At 47.4% G+C, this 16,326-nt stretch overlaps 7 protein-coding genes across 7 annotated transcripts; 2 read left to right on the top strand and 5 right to left on the bottom strand.

Moving 5' to 3' along the window:
* Positions 1-375: 375 nt before the first annotated feature.
* On the top strand, positions 376-2,274 carry HD556DRAFT_1436970 (autophagy-related protein 17; the record flags this gene model as incomplete). The annotated part of the gene is made up of 9 exons (XM_041305630.1): positions 376-582; positions 638-700; positions 760-1,083; positions 1,135-1,375; positions 1,433-1,511; positions 1,565-1,691; positions 1,742-1,934; positions 2,004-2,167; positions 2,218-2,274. The coding sequence occupies 9 exons, from the start codon at positions 376-378 to the stop codon at positions 2,272-2,274; spliced, it is 1,455 nt and encodes a 484-aa protein (XP_041166415.1).
* Positions 2,275-2,874: 600 nt separating this feature from the next.
* Positions 2,875-3,870, bottom strand: HD556DRAFT_482005 (uncharacterized protein). Its single transcript, XM_041310732.1, has 3 exons — positions 3,742-3,870; positions 3,253-3,684; positions 2,875-3,184 (listed from the first exon to the last, which is right to left on the bottom strand). Exons 2-3 carry the CDS (start codon positions 3,449-3,451, stop codon positions 2,913-2,915), a joined length of 471 nt encoding a protein of 156 aa, XP_041166414.1. The 5' UTR covers positions 3,452-3,684; positions 3,742-3,870; the 3' UTR covers positions 2,875-2,912.
* Positions 3,871-4,305: 435 nt separating this feature from the next.
* On the top strand, positions 4,306-5,642 carry HD556DRAFT_1303367 (hydroxysteroid dehydrogenase; the record flags this gene model as incomplete). The annotated part of the gene is made up of 8 exons (XM_041299593.1): positions 4,306-4,706; positions 4,758-4,909; positions 4,967-5,063; positions 5,118-5,145; positions 5,201-5,252; positions 5,305-5,377; positions 5,427-5,500; positions 5,530-5,642. The coding sequence occupies 8 exons, from the start codon at positions 4,306-4,308 to the stop codon at positions 5,640-5,642; spliced, it is 990 nt and encodes a 329-aa protein (XP_041166413.1).
* An 835-nt stretch (positions 5,643-6,477) lies between these two features.
* HD556DRAFT_1326364 (calcium proton exchanger) lies at positions 6,478-9,083 on the bottom strand. The gene is made up of 17 exons (XM_041301547.1): positions 8,881-9,083; positions 8,534-8,818; positions 8,445-8,479; positions 8,343-8,391; positions 8,257-8,288; positions 8,131-8,205; positions 8,069-8,076; positions 7,992-8,010; positions 7,891-7,936; positions 7,815-7,841; positions 7,701-7,766; positions 7,504-7,646; positions 7,423-7,444; positions 7,063-7,373; positions 6,814-7,008; positions 6,741-6,763; positions 6,478-6,685 (listed from the first exon to the last, which is right to left on the bottom strand). Exons 1-17 carry the CDS (start codon positions 8,885-8,887, stop codon positions 6,577-6,579), a joined length of 1,452 nt encoding a protein of 483 aa, XP_041166412.1. The 5' UTR covers positions 8,888-9,083; the 3' UTR covers positions 6,478-6,576.
* A 1,354-nt stretch (positions 9,084-10,437) lies between these two features.
* On the bottom strand, positions 10,438-13,268 carry HD556DRAFT_1326349 (uncharacterized protein). The gene is made up of 4 exons (XM_041301546.1): positions 12,553-13,268; positions 12,347-12,492; positions 10,984-12,291; positions 10,438-10,930 (listed from the first exon to the last, which is right to left on the bottom strand). Exons 1-4 carry the CDS (start codon positions 13,184-13,186, stop codon positions 10,856-10,858), a joined length of 2,163 nt encoding a protein of 720 aa, XP_041166411.1. The 5' UTR covers positions 13,187-13,268; the 3' UTR covers positions 10,438-10,855.
* Positions 13,269-14,395: 1,127 nt separating this feature from the next.
* HD556DRAFT_1326342 (uncharacterized protein) lies at positions 14,396-15,007 on the bottom strand. The gene is made up of 3 exons (XM_041301545.1): positions 14,815-15,007; positions 14,576-14,747; positions 14,396-14,512 (listed from the first exon to the last, which is right to left on the bottom strand). Exons 1-3 carry the CDS (start codon positions 14,827-14,829, stop codon positions 14,478-14,480), a joined length of 222 nt encoding a protein of 73 aa, XP_041166410.1. The 5' UTR covers positions 14,830-15,007; the 3' UTR covers positions 14,396-14,477.
* HD556DRAFT_1326338 (Erg28 like protein-domain-containing protein) lies at positions 14,988-15,788 on the bottom strand. Its single transcript, XM_041301544.1, has 5 exons — positions 15,701-15,788; positions 15,515-15,649; positions 15,367-15,457; positions 15,194-15,312; positions 14,988-15,137 (listed from the first exon to the last, which is right to left on the bottom strand). The coding sequence occupies exons 1-5, from the start codon at positions 15,729-15,731 to the stop codon at positions 15,085-15,087; spliced, it is 429 nt and encodes a 142-aa protein (XP_041166409.1). The 5' UTR covers positions 15,732-15,788; the 3' UTR covers positions 14,988-15,084.
* Positions 15,789-16,326: the final 538 nt, after the last annotated feature.

Below are 16,326 nucleotides of genomic sequence, written 5' to 3'. Positions count from 1 at the left end.
TACTAGGGTGGCGGTTAATGTAACGCTCGTAAAAGTCATCATCTGGTCAACGATGATGGCAACCAATATTCATCCTCTCTCAGTAGTTACTCATATTTCTCTTGTTCTTTCATATTCCACAATATTCTTACTCTACAGTATATAAACCGTCGTATACCTACTGTTAGAGCAGTTGATCTTCCACCCCCGAATATAACTTTAGTTCGGACAGTTACCCTGCTCGAGTCCTAAGTCTATTCAGCCTTTTCAACTCTCACGTGTGAACGTTCTACGAACGCCACAGTTAACTACTAGTGAGTCATACATAATACTAGCACAGCCACACCGCTGGAAGCCTTTGGTGACGACCCCAACAGCCTGAGCTCACGTCCTGACATGGCCTCCCCACCACCTGGACAGCAAACAGAGCAGCCTCATCTCGTTTCTCTAGTTCTGCAATCTAAGAAAGCACTTCAACACGGCCAACAACTTTGTTCCAAGGCTAATAGCCTTTCAAACGCGTCCGCGCAATGTTCGCTAGACGTGCTTACACTAGACGCGAAAGTTAAGTGGATCACAGAGGCCGTCCTTGAGCAGCTCAAGGTGCGTTATTGTTGCCCCAAAATTTAACTTGATACTAGGGATTTAGCGATTCTAGCTTGCGGCGAATGTTGCTAAGAGTATTGAGTATAAGCGTGCTCAGCTGGATAAGCAAGTTAAGGTGCGTGGCGCTTCCCCGTGTATTAGACTTGTGACATTTCTACATAGTAATCTATATAGGCATGGGATATTGTGCGCTCGAAACGTACTGAGGCCCTCGACAATATCCTCGAGTCCCTAGGGGCCCAGCTAGTACCACCTGGTTTCCACCAGTCTTCCTCTGGTTCTTCCCTGTTCGGAAGTCAACACTCCATTGATGGCAAGAATGGCAATGCACTTTTCAATGCACAGCAGAGCCCTTCCGCCACTGTGCGGGATAACCCGTTCGACCGTCACGGCAAGAACGCAGACCGGACCAAGTGGAAGACACTGCGCGACTTCGTGGATGAGAGTGCTATTGAAAACGTGCTGGACACACTAGAGAGTGACAGAACAAGGCTAGACGTGAGTTTTGTCTGCATGTTCAGGAGAACACCCCACTCAATCTGCGAAAAGGATATTATGGCTTCAACGTATGATTACCCAGAAACTCTCTCGGCTGCTATATCGTCCATTCGCGAGTCTCTTCCATCGTCTAGTAACGTACCTTCGATAGAGGACATATTGAATGCACAGCAGCAGCCTTCGGAGCTCATGGCACGCCACCTCAGTAGTCTTACTTCCCACTATGAGCAAATGGCAGACGCGTTGAAAGAAAGCGAAGCTGGAGAGATATTTGGCGAGGAGGACTTACAAGGTATTGAATCAATTTTTCGCAGTGTCTGGTCTTCAGCTTTTGACTAATGCGTCGAAGACATGAACCGTGATACGGAAGAGCTACCTTCTATCATGGCTGAACTAGAAGAACAAGTACTCTCGATCGAAGATACTCAGTAAGCTAGTATTTTGCTATGCGCATGATGTGGCATTCTTATGTTCTGCCTAGCCAACAACTGGTGACAGCAAATACAGCTGCTCAAGAACGACTAACCACACAATCTATAACTCTCGATAACCTCGACGAGCTAGGTGAGATCATGTCTGACATGTTACAGAAGCAACAAGATGTCGAGGTAACATTTCATATCATATATGCTGAGGTCAGTATTTGATCTTTTGACAGAATGATTGCCAAGAGCTTCTCGACGGCCTCCAGGAGCGACTTCTCATCGTTGAAGACCTTCATCACCGTTTTATCCAGTACCAAACTTCATTTAAGAAACTCCTTGTTGAGATCGGAAGGAGAAGACAGTACAAAGAAGCAGTAGAGAAGGTTGTCGAGGGGATGGTCCTGGAATTAAGGGCAATGACTGAAGGTCAGCTTTATTCGTCTCTTTCCGGTCGCTTCTTGGGGTAGTTGCTGAAGGAGTAATAATATTATTCAGAAGAACGTCAGGTAAGAGAAGATTTCAATGCAGAGCATGGGCGACATATCCCAGAAGACATCTGCTTGTGTATCGAGAATCCACCAACGAGATGGGATGTTGTGCCTCGGGAAGGGGATGTGCGAGAGAGCCTGCCTGAGGTAGAAAGTGATCTCCTGGCGCAGGTTAGTAATGCCGATACCCATACTTACGATCATTACTGAACCCTTTACAGGCAAAGGAAAAGTTGGCCGTGGTAGATGTGTCATCAGCCGGTACTGAGAGTGTGTAGAACGTTCCACATATTGTATACTTACACGGATAAATCAGCCTAACGTTGCCCTCACCCAGTTTAGCTACATAACACAACTGAATTGAACCTTCCTCCTAGCTCACACCCATATGGTATTTGGCATCAGGATGATCAGACCGTGTGTGCATCTCAAAGAAGAGTAAAAGCTAATTGATACCGGATTCACCGTAGCGTTAAAAGTGAAGTCTTCACGACGTCCATTGTAACATGCCCTACACATAAGGACTCGTTGAAGCCATCTTCTACACATCCAGTGCATACCCTCCTATCCTGGATTTGAAAGGTGCTCAGGGCTTTCGTTCACTTCTGCAAGGTACACGGAAACTACACGCTCGATTAGGACCACCGAACCATTCGAATCGCAACCACTACGGCATCTCTGTGGGTCCCGACGCCGCGGCCAGATAACGGAGACCCGACTTGCGCATAACATCCTCGGACCACCGGAGCTGCTTATTACCTATGGGCAGTGGCACCTGACTGTTGGTGGTACGTTTTTTTGCTGGAACGTGCCACTGCGTCACGGCACGCACGGCATTTAAGATCTATGCCCTTCAAATATGGTTGTTGTTGAGTCCTGAAAGTTTGACATCCACTGCGGTCCGGCGTTTGCTCAGTCAGCTCATAAATAATGCGCTTATGGAAATATTGAAGCATGATAATGGTCCATCTATGGTATGGATCGCCCATTTTTGGTGCTCGCATCCTGTCTGAAAGTCTACGCGATTTTCGCATAAGTTTATGGTCGGTAAACTGCGAGCAGCACTGTCTCTTCGTGTTAGCTGCACGACAGTTGCAGGAAATCTACCGCACACAAGACCCAGGGTAGCATATCGATCTGCACGGGTAAATTCTGGGTACTGGGGGCCATCCCGGCAAAAACCCGTACCTGCAGGTGATAGTATTAAATTAGCTATTCTATCAACATGAAATGTAGATATTGAAAAAAATACCAACCCAAGTACCAACATGCGCAGGCAAGTGCAGACGCGGGCGCGAACAAATGGGAACATGTGCACACGAGTGTCAGAAGCGTGCAAACAGTCACGAGCCTCCGTCGTTGAAGACGTAGTGGTGAAGTAGAGGACGTTGGACAACGTTGAATCGATATTACGAAGCTGTTGACATTGAATACTCCAGCGCACCGCCGTGACATTCTGTAAAAATAGAAATAAAGTCATTGAGTCGAAGCCCACGCTAGCGAATGAATCAGATGAGCGTGGTATCCGACATTCGAAAAAAAGAGCCGCACAAACACAACAGAAAGTAAAGATTCAGAACAAAAAAAACGCGAGCACTCACATCTACCAATTCCTTCAACACAACGTCCATTGCCAACTGACAGCACCACCGTGTCGATGGCGCAGTCGAGCGCAGCGTCACATTTATCTGGATGGTGATGGGTAAGAAGCAGAAATAGATGAGAGTGGTTGGAAAAATACCTACGAGGCGTGGACCCGGTGATTGGTAGTGAGCCTCCTTATGCAGGTACGCGGGCTCTGGTTTCGGAAGGAAAGAGCTACGAAAGCGAGGGAAATTCCACTCACCGGCAAGGTAAGCTTGCTCTCTATTACGCTGGTGGAGAGATAGTTAAGGCGCAAGCTGACGAAATGTTGGCGCCATCGGATATCACGATGGTCGGTCGTCTAATAGCGCGTTGGCGTTGGCATTTGCATCTTGCACAGTGCAAATACATACTCGTAACCCGCACAGCCTGTAGGTCACTGAATTATTAGCCACCGTGACAGAAAGTACAGATAATTTAGGCTAGGGGACTCAATTCTGACGAGTACATTGAATCCTCCGAGCTCAAGCTTAAGGCGTCAACGTTAACTGGAGTGATATATCGAGCAGATTTTTTAAAGATCAAGTATACCAAAGACCATAGTTATGATGGTCGAAAGTGAACATGGACTGGCAATGTTAGTAAGCACCGTTAACAACGTGTAATTGCATGGCATGTGATTCTGATTGCAGTTCGTCTTTAGTACTCTTAGTACTCTTCCCACCATGTCCACACTACCAGACGTCTTCGCCGACCTAGACGATTCCCAACTCGTTGCCGACGCTAAGAAAGACAAGCCCGAAGATCACGAGTTCAGCTACACCGAACGCGATGTCATTCTCTACAACCTTGGCGTCGGCGCGACAGCTAAAGACCTGCAATGGACTTATGAAAGCCACGAGGAGTTTGGGGCACTTCCAACGTTTGGAGTGATCCCGCAATTTGCAGCCAGTTCTGGTATTTCACTAGGCTGGCTGCCGAACTTCAATCCTGTGAGGCACCCTGATAGAATTCAATGTACTCCCGGGAACCTAATAACGAGTCAGGCTAAGCTTCTTCATGGGGAACAGTATCTGGCTATCAAAAGCCCTATACCCACAGAGGGAAACTTTGTAAATGAAACCAGGTTTGTGTATATTCGCACCATCCTCGCGCCAATCCCAATTTCGCTACACAGGCTCTTGGAAGTCCTGGACAAGGGCAAGGCTGCTTCGGTCACCACCATAGTGTACACGAAGGATGTAGCCACAGGTAATGTGATCTTCGAAAACCAAATAACGGTCTTCATTCGAGGGGCCGGCGGCTTCGGTGGCAAACGTTCTGGCAGAGGTATTGAAGTTTCTATTCGAACACTGGCATATTCAGGCTTATCTGAGTTTACTGCAGATCGAGGCGCTGCAACAGCCGTAAATACACCCCCAAATCGTCAACCTGATGCTGTGATCGAAGAGAAGACGAGCGCCTCGCAAGCTGCACTTTACAGGTCAGAGTTCAATATGTTGCTGTATCTTCTCGCTTTTCTGATCCTAGTATGTAGACTAAGTGGTGACTATAATCCTTTACACGTAAGTCGTACAGATATGGTGCAATTACTCGAGGTAGTCTTTATCTCCAACACAGATTGATCCTAGCTTCGCGGCAATTGGCGGGTTCGATCAACCCATTCTTCATGGTAATATCCGAATTCTATGCCTGTATCTCAATGCATACTAAACTCGTCTCAGGTCTATGCTTCATGGGGATCGCAGCAAAGCATGTTCTACAATCTTTTGGTGCCTACAAGGATATTAAAGTTCGGTGAGCGCTGTTCCTATTATGCTCAAATGCTGTGCTCACATACCCGCAGTTTCTCCGGCGTGGTATTCCCTGGTGAGACGCTTGTCACAGAGATGTGGAAGACAGATAACAAAGTAATATTCTGTATGTCCGATATACACTTTCTCTTTCAGGTGTTGACGTCGAGCCTTCTTTCACAGCCGCCAAGACAAAGGAGCGAGGAACCACAGTGCTGGCCGCAGCCGCAGTGACACTTATCGATACCGATCTGATGGCGAAGCTTTAATGCGGTACGTAACGCAGATTAGTGTCAAGGTTTGACGCTAGCACGTCGTAAGCATGCTCACGGTCAGTTGTACACAGGGTTTGTCGAGGGCGAGAATGCAAAGAGATATGATGTGTCGATTCACAAAGAGGGACAAAGGACAAGATTGTGCTAATATTGTATTTCCAGAGTTGCTACTATAAACACAGTAGAAGGACCGACCGAAGGGGTATTCTTATAAATATATTGTGCTAGCCAAAAACTGCGAAGCAATCTACGTACACCGGCAAATTAGACGTAGTACTATCGACCAAACTCCTGTTCAGACTAGACCGAGGCAAGTCTTTGCAGCAGGGCACCCACAAGTACACACCCAGCACGGCGGAGAGAAGAACAAATGATATATATAATAGGAACAATGCCACAATGTCTAGTGGTCAGGAAGTCGGCCAATATAATATCGTTCGTTCAATAGGTATCAACATCATGAGCAGGGGATAGGTGGGGTCCATTAATGTTTGTTGGTCTTAGACTTATATGTCTTGTAGTAGGCCCAAGGGATGTACTGAAAGGAGTGGTACGGTTGTGTTGGTCATTAGTCTTCTGAATATCCAGTATGTATTCATGGTCGTGAGCCATATTCGGGAGAATAGCTAGTGCAGTGTCAGCCCCATTATCCTTTCTAACACAAAAAGATGCCTGAGGTGCCTAAAAGAGAACTACTCAGTACCTCGACAATTTACAAATATTTTAGTCGGCAACGTACCAGGGTAAAACCAGAACGTGACAGCCACGATCAAGTATAAACCTACACAATGGTGAGCATAAACGCGGGCCAAAATGCAACTGGGACTTACACATGAGAATCATGCCCTCCAACCAATTTGACTTGCCGTCCTGTACAACGTAGTTCACGGTGATGACTGATAAATGTATTTGTTTGATCATTATGTCATCATGTTGAAACTTTGTACGCACCAGACAAGAACAGCACGATCGACTCCAACGGGTCGAAGAGGAGCGTCAATTTTTTACCCATAATCCAAGCGAGCGTCACAATGAACCTGCAAAATACGAACGGTGAAAACTAGCGGCAGCAGATACGACGAAGAGACGTACGGTATAACGAAGAGTGCAATTTGCTAGAGATCGATCAGAGATCTCATAAAGACATGTGGGTAAACAAACGCACGATACTTGATCCAACAGCAACACCCAAGCTCAGAGTTAGTTTGTCCTTCACGGACACTGTGACAGCAGTAACATGTTCCGCTGCATTACCGACTATGGGAAGCAAGATCACGGCAACAAACTCTTTACCGATGGCCCCAGATGCAGTCAAACCGTTGATCGAATCGACAAGGAACTCCGCGGTAACAGCTACCAACTAGAGCGGGAACAACTTTAAATGGTTGTTGTCAGTACAGGCAGTGGCACGTACCACAGTTACAACGACCAGGAGCCCGAGGGACACAGGGACACTCATATCTGGTTCTACCTCAATGTCATCCATAGACGCAGACCCATGCTCTAAGTCGCTACCTTCAGCAGACACAGTAGAATTGGGCGCAACTCCGTCGTTACTCGCCAGTGGAGGGGATTGCGCAAGTTTAGCCTTTTTACGACGGTAGAGTCTCAATTGTAGCCATGGATTCTGGCCCTCATAGTCTTTTGTCTGTTGTATGTCCGGGCCACGTTCGTGATAGAGGGCTTTATGTGAAAACAGTTGGAACACCAGATATGAACCGTAAACTAGACGAGGGTGATTAGGTTATTGCCAGCTGTGCTTTGATTGACCTACTGAAAAGGAGAATGATGGCAACCTGGATGAGGGCAAGGGTGTGAGAATAATTTTACCCATTTCGAGACATCAGACACGTACACCATGGCTGGTCTTCAGTATATTGTAATCTGTCGAGAGTTCACTATATGCAGGCTGGCCCTGCAATGCCATGTGGAAAGCGCCAGGCAGTAGAACAGCAATGACGCTAATGGTAAGTAGTGACGAATTCAGTTGCACAGCACCTGTCCACAAAAGTAAGAATCAAGGCTCCCACTTTGGAACTACTACAAACATACTTTGTCCAAAACCCTGTTCTGAAAAGCGCATGCCTCCGGCAAAGAAGCACATTCCCAATACCAGAACTAGTGTGTGGTCAAATGATTTCAAAAACGGAAAAGAAGAACACATACGAAGATTGCTCAAAATAGATCCCACCACTGAGAGTAACTGTGAGTCTAGGGTCGCAAGGGAGATAAGAAGACATACAGGAGGACTGGACGATCGTGAGTTCACATTTTGTGAGGGCGATAATCTAGAGTGTAAGCCTTAGCATCTCGCCGTATACGTTTGCTAATATGGGAGCGCACAGAAACGATGAGTTCGACGCTATGGAAGAAAGCACGAACAGTTAGATAATGGTCGACAGAAACGACTTTTGACTGACGCATTTCCCTAGAATTTGCAGTCATTAGATTGGAATCATGAAATAGCAGATGGCGTACGAACCAATGTAGCATTAAGAAGACCTGCCAAAGTTTGGCCAACCCTTATGGAGAGTTCGTCCGTAGCGAACGCCAGTAGCTGATAGTGGCTCAGTGTGATACAATTACAAAAAAGCGAGCTTGTAATCACCTTAGCCAATGGTATGATGGCAAGAAACGTCACTACAGCAGCACGTTGTAGCATCCGGAAATTTAAAAGGTAACTTGTCAACTTACAGACAAAGATCAAGCTCTGTTGATCAGGGAGAGCAAAGTTAATTGCCCACTTCAAACAACGACTGGTCAGAGATGATTCAAACTGACACGAAAATGACATACAGAGATGGGAATGAACACCAGCAGAACGTTGAACCCTACACAAGTAAATATTAACACAACCTATAAGCTGCAAAAGAGTCTCCCCTTACATGATGAAAAGATGATGGCGCAAATACTTCTCCAGGTATTGGGGGGTTTGGCGATTGTTTTCTCCGGGGTGAACATCAATGTTGCAGCTCTCCGTAAACTGGGTAAGAAGGCCATTTTTTCATGACCGATGTCACTCGTGCTTTTTCTACGCCCCAAGTTGGCATGGGATAGCTCTTGCGGCAATCGGATGTTGTTACCCGTGGCAGTGTGCCTGCGGATAATTCTTTCTGTTGAGAACCTGCCACCATCTGAAGACCTGTCCATTTGGACAGGAAGGTGGGATGCTGAGGAATGTAGTAAATCGGATCAGCTGTGCTTAATAAACACCAATCCGAGTCGTACGTACCCATCATTGTACAGCAAGTCGCAGTTGAGTTGAGTCGAAGTGTATCGAAGAATGTCCAAATGCTGTGAACTTGTCAAGTGGGGATTCCTGCCGACTAGTACTAGTAGTAGTAGTACTCGCTGTTTCAGATTAAAGGCTGTAGCGGTCGTTTTTATTGTTCTTAAACAAGTCAACGAGGGTGTGGTAGCACAGCTCACTTATCTGAACCACTTATAAAGGCTTCTATGGGCTTCTATATAGATTTCTAAATGACGGTGATCAGTCCTCATACGTAATCAATACCCAGAGTCTAGCCGGTGGCGTGGAGCCACAAACACCCGTCCCATCGACTCCACAAGCACTTCACATTAATAGGATTGCTACTTGGAATGTTCACAGTGGACAACCTATTAGAGCGCACAGAACAGTACCAGTACTTCAAGGGACATTCAATGCAAAACTAGTAACCACTGTCACTGGCAGTGTCAGCCGAGGCCCGACGGTCCGACTTAGCCACAGTGAAACAAGAACAAAAGCAATGAGGACATGTCACTAGGAGTGCAGGTGAGCGCATGCAGGCTGCAGCTGTGGTGCAACTCTGAATTTTCAGGAGTTGCCGAGGACCGCTGCCTTTGATTTCAGCCTTGAAGCATAGCAACGTCGGCATGTTTAAGTGGGCGACATAACAGGACATCCTAGTCCAGCATATTCATCAGCAATTTTCACCGCCTTTGGTCTTGGCAGGACTCGATTCAGAGCCTAGGGTGCAGCCAATTGCCATTCAGTGTCGCTCCGCAGTACGCTTCAAACATTAACTCCATGCGCCATGAACAGCAATTCGATTCAATGACACAAGGATGACATATACAGTTGATATGCTCATACTGCATATATGTCATAATGCACGGACTTTTGAGGATCCCAGCATGGGCGGACTAAAAATGCAGACATATTGCATAAGGAATAATGCATTGCTATTGTATGGGTAATATGCATTATCAGAGGGTCGTAACTAGGGCAACGAGACATAGTAAGTAGCGCCCGAACCATTGTTCTACAAGCATTGTCCTGCTCAGCTATGTAAGTGTGGAATGAATTGATGTCCTGACTCGTAAAGATGTCCTTAAACTTGAAACGGAAGCCACGCGATAAGCCTGCCGCATACACTCGACCTGCAATGCCAGTGACCAGGCTATTGCTGATGAAGTCCGTCGCGAGATTGCAGTCACAAATGGCGAAGTCATCGAGATTGATTCGGATGATGAGTCAGAAGACGATGGGCCATCATTCACGCGCACGAAATTGTGTCAGCAACTCGAAACTGGATGCATGCAACATTGTGATCCACAGGTTTCCCTTAATTTGTTATCACAACTCCGCATTTTTCGTGCTCAGTTACGGCGAGAGGAGCTACTGAATGCCAAGCAGACTTCTATAGATTGTTATTTCAAAGCATAATACACATAGGCATTGTGGATACTGTACTTTTCGTGTCACAAATTTGGCAGACGTCACAAACGTCACACCTGTGTGACATATGTCGTCGTGCATATATGTCTTATAATGCATCAAGTTTTTGGCGCCCCAACGGTATGCGTTATGAGCATATCAACTGTAATATGATTGAACTCGACGTCATTAGCCCACAGACTTCACGCACTTCTCCTTCACAATTTATGCGCATGATCGTTTGGACAATCGTGATGATTCCACGGAATTTCCACCAGTAACTATGCATGTCGAGATCGATCCACTATTGGAGTACGTTGCCCATCAGTTGTATCACTATCATAACGATCCCTGTTAAACCAACAACCATATTAACATTCAGCCCTCCCAAGGGCACTAATTAATCCAGTACATGAAATGACTAGTGGGGTAAATTCGCTGGTGCTTATGAAGGAAATAACAGACATTGCTCCTAGAGTACATACAACCCAATGCTTATGAAGCCGTCAACGGCGGGTAATGGAAAACGTCAACAGGATAACCAAGGCTAACCCTGATAAGCAAACGACACAGCACCATACAAGCCGTCCTCCCGACCCAGCATGCCACAACCGTGTAAGACCTATAAAAAGTCAGCGACCCGTTCCTATCGGACATGAAAGGTGAGCGACTCACTTCCATCTTTCTCGCGTGCCATCCGATGCCGCTATTTACGTTTCCATTGGCATCTGCTAGGCGACACATTTGAACACGAAATGGATGCGCTTTGGGAAGGTTTCGTTGCAGCCCCGCGCCAACCCAGCCACTGGCCGTGTCGACATACCAGCCTCGACCACCTTTACTTCTTATTATTCTCCAGGATCCGGCGCCAGCGCCGAGGGCAGCAAGGGCAGGTGCGGAAAGCTCAATCACCCGAAGTCGCGTAGGATAAGGAGGTATTACAACCGCCTGCGAACGTAGAGTGGACATGTAGGGGGGTGTGCATAGCGGCCCGATAATTTGAGTGTGTAACGCCATCATCGCCTGTTGTGCCGAGCCTCGAGGTGCGCCAGGCCCAACCCTGCCCCAATCTAGATCAGGGCTAGTCTGGACAAGCGTGAGTACCTCAACATTCACGGCTTTGCTCTTTAAAAATTGAGCGATGACGTTTAATTCGAGATCAGGAATATATGATAGACCAAGCGAACGCAGCTTTGGCTGCGGCTTGCAGACGTCAACGAGAAGCTCTTTAGTCACAGGTGCGCTCGAGAGATCAAGGTAGGTAAGTTCACCAGAGGTGAAACACGGGGCAGAAGATATTATTTCCATAAGATCATCCGTGGTGAGGGGAGATGGGAATGTTTGGTCACCATATAGCGTGAGTTCCCGAATTCGCGCTGCTGCCGGTGCATGGACGAGGAAATCTCTGATACAGGACCCAGTTAGGTGAACACACCGAGCCAGCGCAAGCGAATGCAGGCGAACGGTTGAGCCCCTGAGAGCAGTAAGTAATTCCGGTGTGACTCGGGTAGCGGAGAGGTCAAGGTGAGTAAGGGAAGGGAATGCGAGGACAAAAGGCATCAGGATTCGAGGTTGAATCGATTTCACGCCACGAAGTCCAAGGCGCTGAAGCGCCGGAAATGTGAGTGGCTCCTCTTGCATAAACCGAGCACGAGCACGTCTAATCTGACGTCGACTTTCATCGTCACTTCCACTAGACTGTTCATCCTCTTGAAGAAGATGCGTGTTGACGAACTCTGTCAGAGCGCTTACAAAAACTGCGCTGACGCAGCCAGTAAGGTCCATGGCCTGAAGGTCCTTGCACTCTCTCCTTCTTTCGCGATCCTCTTCTTCTGGATCTTCTGTCACGATTCCTCGTCCACGAGTGGGGCGACCCCCTCCTCTCGAAGCAGAACCACGAAGCAAAAGTTCGTTTAGAACGGGCAACGACAGAGCACCATCCATGTACTCCGTGGCGCCGAAAGCAGTTAGGTTTGGAAGTTCCTGCATCAAATGGTCAGCCAATGGAAGAATGGTGAGTGATGTCAGAATGTCGAACCTTCAGAAATGCTTCAACACGTTCGCCGGTCACGAAACGACTAGTCGCAGTGTCTTCTACGGAACGACGCATTCCGATGGTACGAAAGTGATTGAAGTCTAGATGACGGACAAACCGACCAGGACGAGGATCATGAAGCCTCGGGACTGCAGACGTAACACATGTCAATTATGCTAGAATGTAGAGTAAGACAGTGAGAAACTTACCATAAACCCCAGGTTCAGTAAGATCCATAACATTTTGAACAGCGTCACTGATTGTCCTCATAATCTTCCACCGAGCCGGGCTTTTACTCTTTGGCCTAATACGTCTGGGACTTGAGTCGCGAGATGCTGGAGGCGTCAACAGCTCTGGAGGAATGGAACCATCTGGGCCACTCAAAGACTCCATGATGCTTTCCTTCCATTTCCTAGCTGCATCCTCGTCAGAAGATGCGCCAGTACGCACAGCGCTAGCCAGAGCAGCGTGAGTGGCTGCTTGAATAGATTCTTTGACGGCCAAAGCAGCCTTTTCATCGTCTTCGGTGTCTATTGTGATCTCGTCTAGGAGAGCGAGCCAACTCCTGGGGAGCCGAACCTCGATTTTGTGCCACAGCCATGGCTTAGCAGCCTCGTACCACGCATGGTTTACCAAACAGAGACGAGAAAGGGTTTTTCGTGCTTCTGGCTCGCTCCAATTTGGGGGTGGCATAGAGGAAGGTAGCGCAGTTGGCGCTCCAAACTCGCCAATTGCGAGTGGATCGAGAGAACTGGCATACTCGGAAGGTGGTAAGCCGGCTGCATAAATATATTCGCATATAGTGAATAGCAGTTCAGGGGGGTATTGCAGTATAGCACACATAGAAATTATACAAAGCAAGGAAGAAGTAGCACGAAAGCCGGGATGAGCAAACTCGTTGAACCGTTGAATGAGTCACAATTGAAGAATGTGGAACACTACTTATATACTGCTCGGCAATCCTTATTGCACTGACCCCAATTATGTAATGCGGGGGAAACCATCATTTACGTTCGCGGTACCTTTAGAGCACGCCAGCGTTCGATTTGAAGAGCTACCGGCGACACGTTGATCAAGTTAGCGTTCGTCCGACCACTCCACGACTCACGGATGTTTCAAATAGTGACGAAATTTACTAGACTCTAATGCACACCGCCTGGCTTTTTGGCATCGGCCTCCTCGTACTGCCGAAGGTCCACGGATCTTCTGGTATGGAGCTTGTTTGCATATCGGCCCTGATCGGGGCAACAGATGTGACATTTAGGCGCGACGTCACACCATCTCGTCGCAATACCTCAGCGGACTGGACCACGCAATGATCCCACGAGCCAATATAAAGGAACTTGACTACTGCCACGCATAATTTGATACGATCATTTTGTTTGCTGGTGCGAGGACTCGTTTTGAGCTATCATTTGTCATTGAATGCATAGAATGATCGCTGGCACCATAAATCGACATGTCTAGCTGTCACCGTCGACATGTTCGGCTTTCACAGGACCCTGATAATCCTTACACTACTATGGTAAGGGCCGCCCTTGGTCCATCTCCGGCGGGGTCAAAGGGCCTAAGAGCTCTGAGAATTTTCCACTTCAGGAAGAGGCGAAAATTTGTCGCTGGACTGGCCGCTTCTAAGCTGGGGGTCTATTAGGAGTCCACCCCCTCCGACATACGACCTTTTTCATGTCAGAATTGTTATCGGCCGAGTGTAATCTAGGAGACACAATCATCGTAAGTCATCAAAATATGACAACTTTGTATCAAAAGTTATTGCCGTTGAATTCGAGTGTGCCTCGACTATCACCCTCTATCACCGCACTTTCAGATGCATCAAACTCAAACTTTTCGAGCGTCAATGACATCACCCCCATGGTCATCTGGCAGTAACCTTACATTAGCAGCAGCTTGCTCGCGGCACTGCATGTGAATTGTTTCGTGCTTATCCCCTCTACAATATATCTATGGTCACTCTAGTCGTCTCCAAACTAGTTGCGTTACAATATGACTCCAAGAAGTTCTTGAACTCCCAAAAATATTGGGCGCAATCAAAGCCATAAATGCTCGCCCAGGACAAAGTAGAGCAACGGAGATGATGGAATTTTATGAAGACGAGTAGTCAAAGTACTAGCGTACATTACCAGCAACACAGGGCAAGGCTTTCGTGTAAAAGTACGAATTTTTTTCCACCATCCACCTCCGGTCGCATCCCAAAACTGACTACTCCTGAATCAGGTCTGGTGGGGTAGCCCTCGGTAGAGATCATCAGGGTCCTGCTGTCACACCATAGTCCACGTATTGTCGTGACTTTGAACTTAATTTGTATGCAATCGGACCACTCAGGATCCAGGATGACGTGCAACCTGACGAGTTTTCCGCAAACGAATGCAAGGATGACGCTTGATCGGTTAGTTGTTGTGCTGGCATCTGAGTGTGTCCTGCAACAGACACCCTTAATGCACGCTTGGTTACAGGGTTGGTATGACCATCGGTTCCCCTTCAAGCTTCAAGCTTGACGAGCAGGTAGGGGCAGGTAGAGGTCGATTGAATGCCACGTCTCAGAGATGCTCGTAGACTAATGGGGTCACAGGACGGCCACGAGCTCGGAGACGCTCGGAGCGGTGGCGAATTATTGTCATTGATTGCCACATAATTCACTGGTTTGTGTAACAATTGAATTTGCATTGTGCATAACAGACACATGGCATTGATATGGACCTCGGTATTCGCCATATATAGTCAGATTAAGGTGCGACATAGAAATCATACTGTCTCAACATCCAAATCAGTGATGCAGCTGTCATGCGCAGGTGAGCATGCGCAATGAAAAAAATACTAACAAAGGACACATACTAGAGACAATCACAGGGCTCAGGACAGGTAGATTGATTTTAGCTGTGCGGAAGAAGCAAATCTCAGAGGTGAAGTGCCCAAATGCGATAAGGTACGTGAGGAGAGCCATGTCATAAATCCTAAGTTAGGTCCGAGGTTCACCATTGTGGCTTCACGCGAGAAAAACAACCCACGTTTTGTTGTTGATATTGTACGCAGCATATCCCCGTATGACCGCTGATGTCAATGTCCAAACTGCAAACGTGCGAGCCTGGAGTGCTGTTACTGGAAGGACAAAGATAAGCGTGAGTCAAATTCTGGCCTCAATGAAAGATTATATACTTGAGGCAGATGGAACGCCAGTATAGAGCCTGCGAGTCAGCTTTAGTGTCGCAAAGTTCTGAATAGTGTTGAACACAGCAACTGTGGCGACTACGAGCTGCCATTTAGGCAAAAGGCCTTCGGACTTGGGCAGGTCTAATGCACAAGTTTTTAAGATTGCCATAGCGAGAACATGTTTTCACTCACATTCCAGCAGCACCTGACTCTGAGTAGCCATCTTATCAGTTTATAAAGGATAGTAGTGCTTGCACGGTTGAAACCAGTGAGAGTGACATTAAACGCGGTGCACGTGCAGCATGTATAGGCTTATGTAAGTTTCCTTTTACTTTTTGGATGTTTTGCAGATCTGGTTTGTGTTGTCCCCCTCACGGCTCTGGTACTTTGTCCTGGACGAATGAGCCAGCGACGAAACCCATGCAAGAACCCTCCTCCTCTAAATTTCCTGGGACATCACGCTCGAATTCACTCGCGAGCACCATTAGCAGTAGTGGTGCTAGTCTAAGTCGCCGTTCGCGGACGACAAGGAAACGAACACGGACGATAATTACAGAGTCTAGGCCAGATGATACCCATGCAGAAGAAGATCAGGTGCTGGACATCTCAGCTGCGAATAGCGCAGAACCATTTCCCAGTCCGGTCAAGACTGATTCCTCCGAACGTGTACTGTCTCCGGTTACCACGCGATTCGAAACAACCATAAGTCCGGTCTCGAGTCCCGCGAACTGGCAACCGCATTTAGAACGGAGTGGAGGAACGTTCGGTGGTGTAGGGGGCGATTTGCGCGTGGTCATGAAGCATGACGGGCCTTCAGC

Source organism: Suillus plorans (assembly GCF_016647745.1).
Source record: "Suillus plorans strain S12 chromosome Unknown HD556scaffold_3, whole genome shotgun sequence".
NCBI classification, from domain to species: domain Eukaryota; kingdom Fungi; phylum Basidiomycota; class Agaricomycetes; order Boletales; family Suillaceae; genus Suillus; species Suillus plorans.
This window is presented reverse-complemented; position numbering and strand designations above follow the sequence as displayed.

Excerpts from the sequence above, each read along its gene's own strand:
- HD556DRAFT_1326338 (XM_041301544.1), bottom strand. The coding sequence starts at position 15,731 with ATGGCTACTCAGAGTCAGGTGCTGCTGGAAT. Across the intron at positions 15,650-15,700 it reads GAGTCAGGTGCTGCTGGAAT|ACCTGCCCAAGTCCGAAGGC; the intron begins GTGAGTGAAAAC and ends CTTGTGCATTAG. Across the intron at positions 15,313-15,366 it reads TACAATATCAACAACAAAAC|GATTTATGACATGGCTCTCC; the intron begins GTGGGTTGTTTT and ends GACCTAACTTAG.
- HD556DRAFT_1326364 (XM_041301547.1), bottom strand. Across the intron at positions 8,289-8,342 it reads ACAGAGCTTGATCTTTGTCT|TGACGTTTCTTGCCATCATA; the intron begins GTAAGTTGACAA and ends GTGCTGCTGTAG. Across the intron at positions 7,767-7,814 it reads ATCTATTTTGAGCAATCTTC|TTCTGGTATTGGGAATGTGC; the intron begins GTATGTGTTCTT and ends ACCACACACTAG.
- HD556DRAFT_482005 (XM_041310732.1), bottom strand. The coding sequence starts at position 3,451 with ATGTCACGGCGGTGCGCTGGAGTATTCAATGTCAACAGCTTCGTAATA. Across the intron at positions 3,185-3,252 it reads CTGCGCATGTTGGTACTTGG|GTACGGGTTTTTGCCGGGAT; the intron begins GTTGGTATTTTT and ends TATCACCTGCAG.
- HD556DRAFT_1326342 (XM_041301545.1), bottom strand. Across the intron at positions 14,513-14,575 it reads CGAGGGCTACCCCACCAGAC|TTTTACACGAAAGCCTTGCC; the intron begins CTGATTCAGGAG and ends AAAAATTCGTAC.
- HD556DRAFT_1326349 (XM_041301546.1), bottom strand. The coding sequence starts at position 13,186 with ATGTGTGCTATACTGCAATACCCCCCTGAACTGCTATTCACTATATGC. Across the intron at positions 12,292-12,346 it reads GTGTTGAAGCATTTCTGAAG|GAACTTCCAAACCTAACTGC; the intron begins GTTCGACATTCT and ends CATTTGATGCAG. Across the intron at positions 10,931-10,983 it reads GGCACGCGAGAAAGATGGAA|GTCTTACACGGTTGTGGCAT; the intron begins GTGAGTCGCTCA and ends GACTTTTTATAG.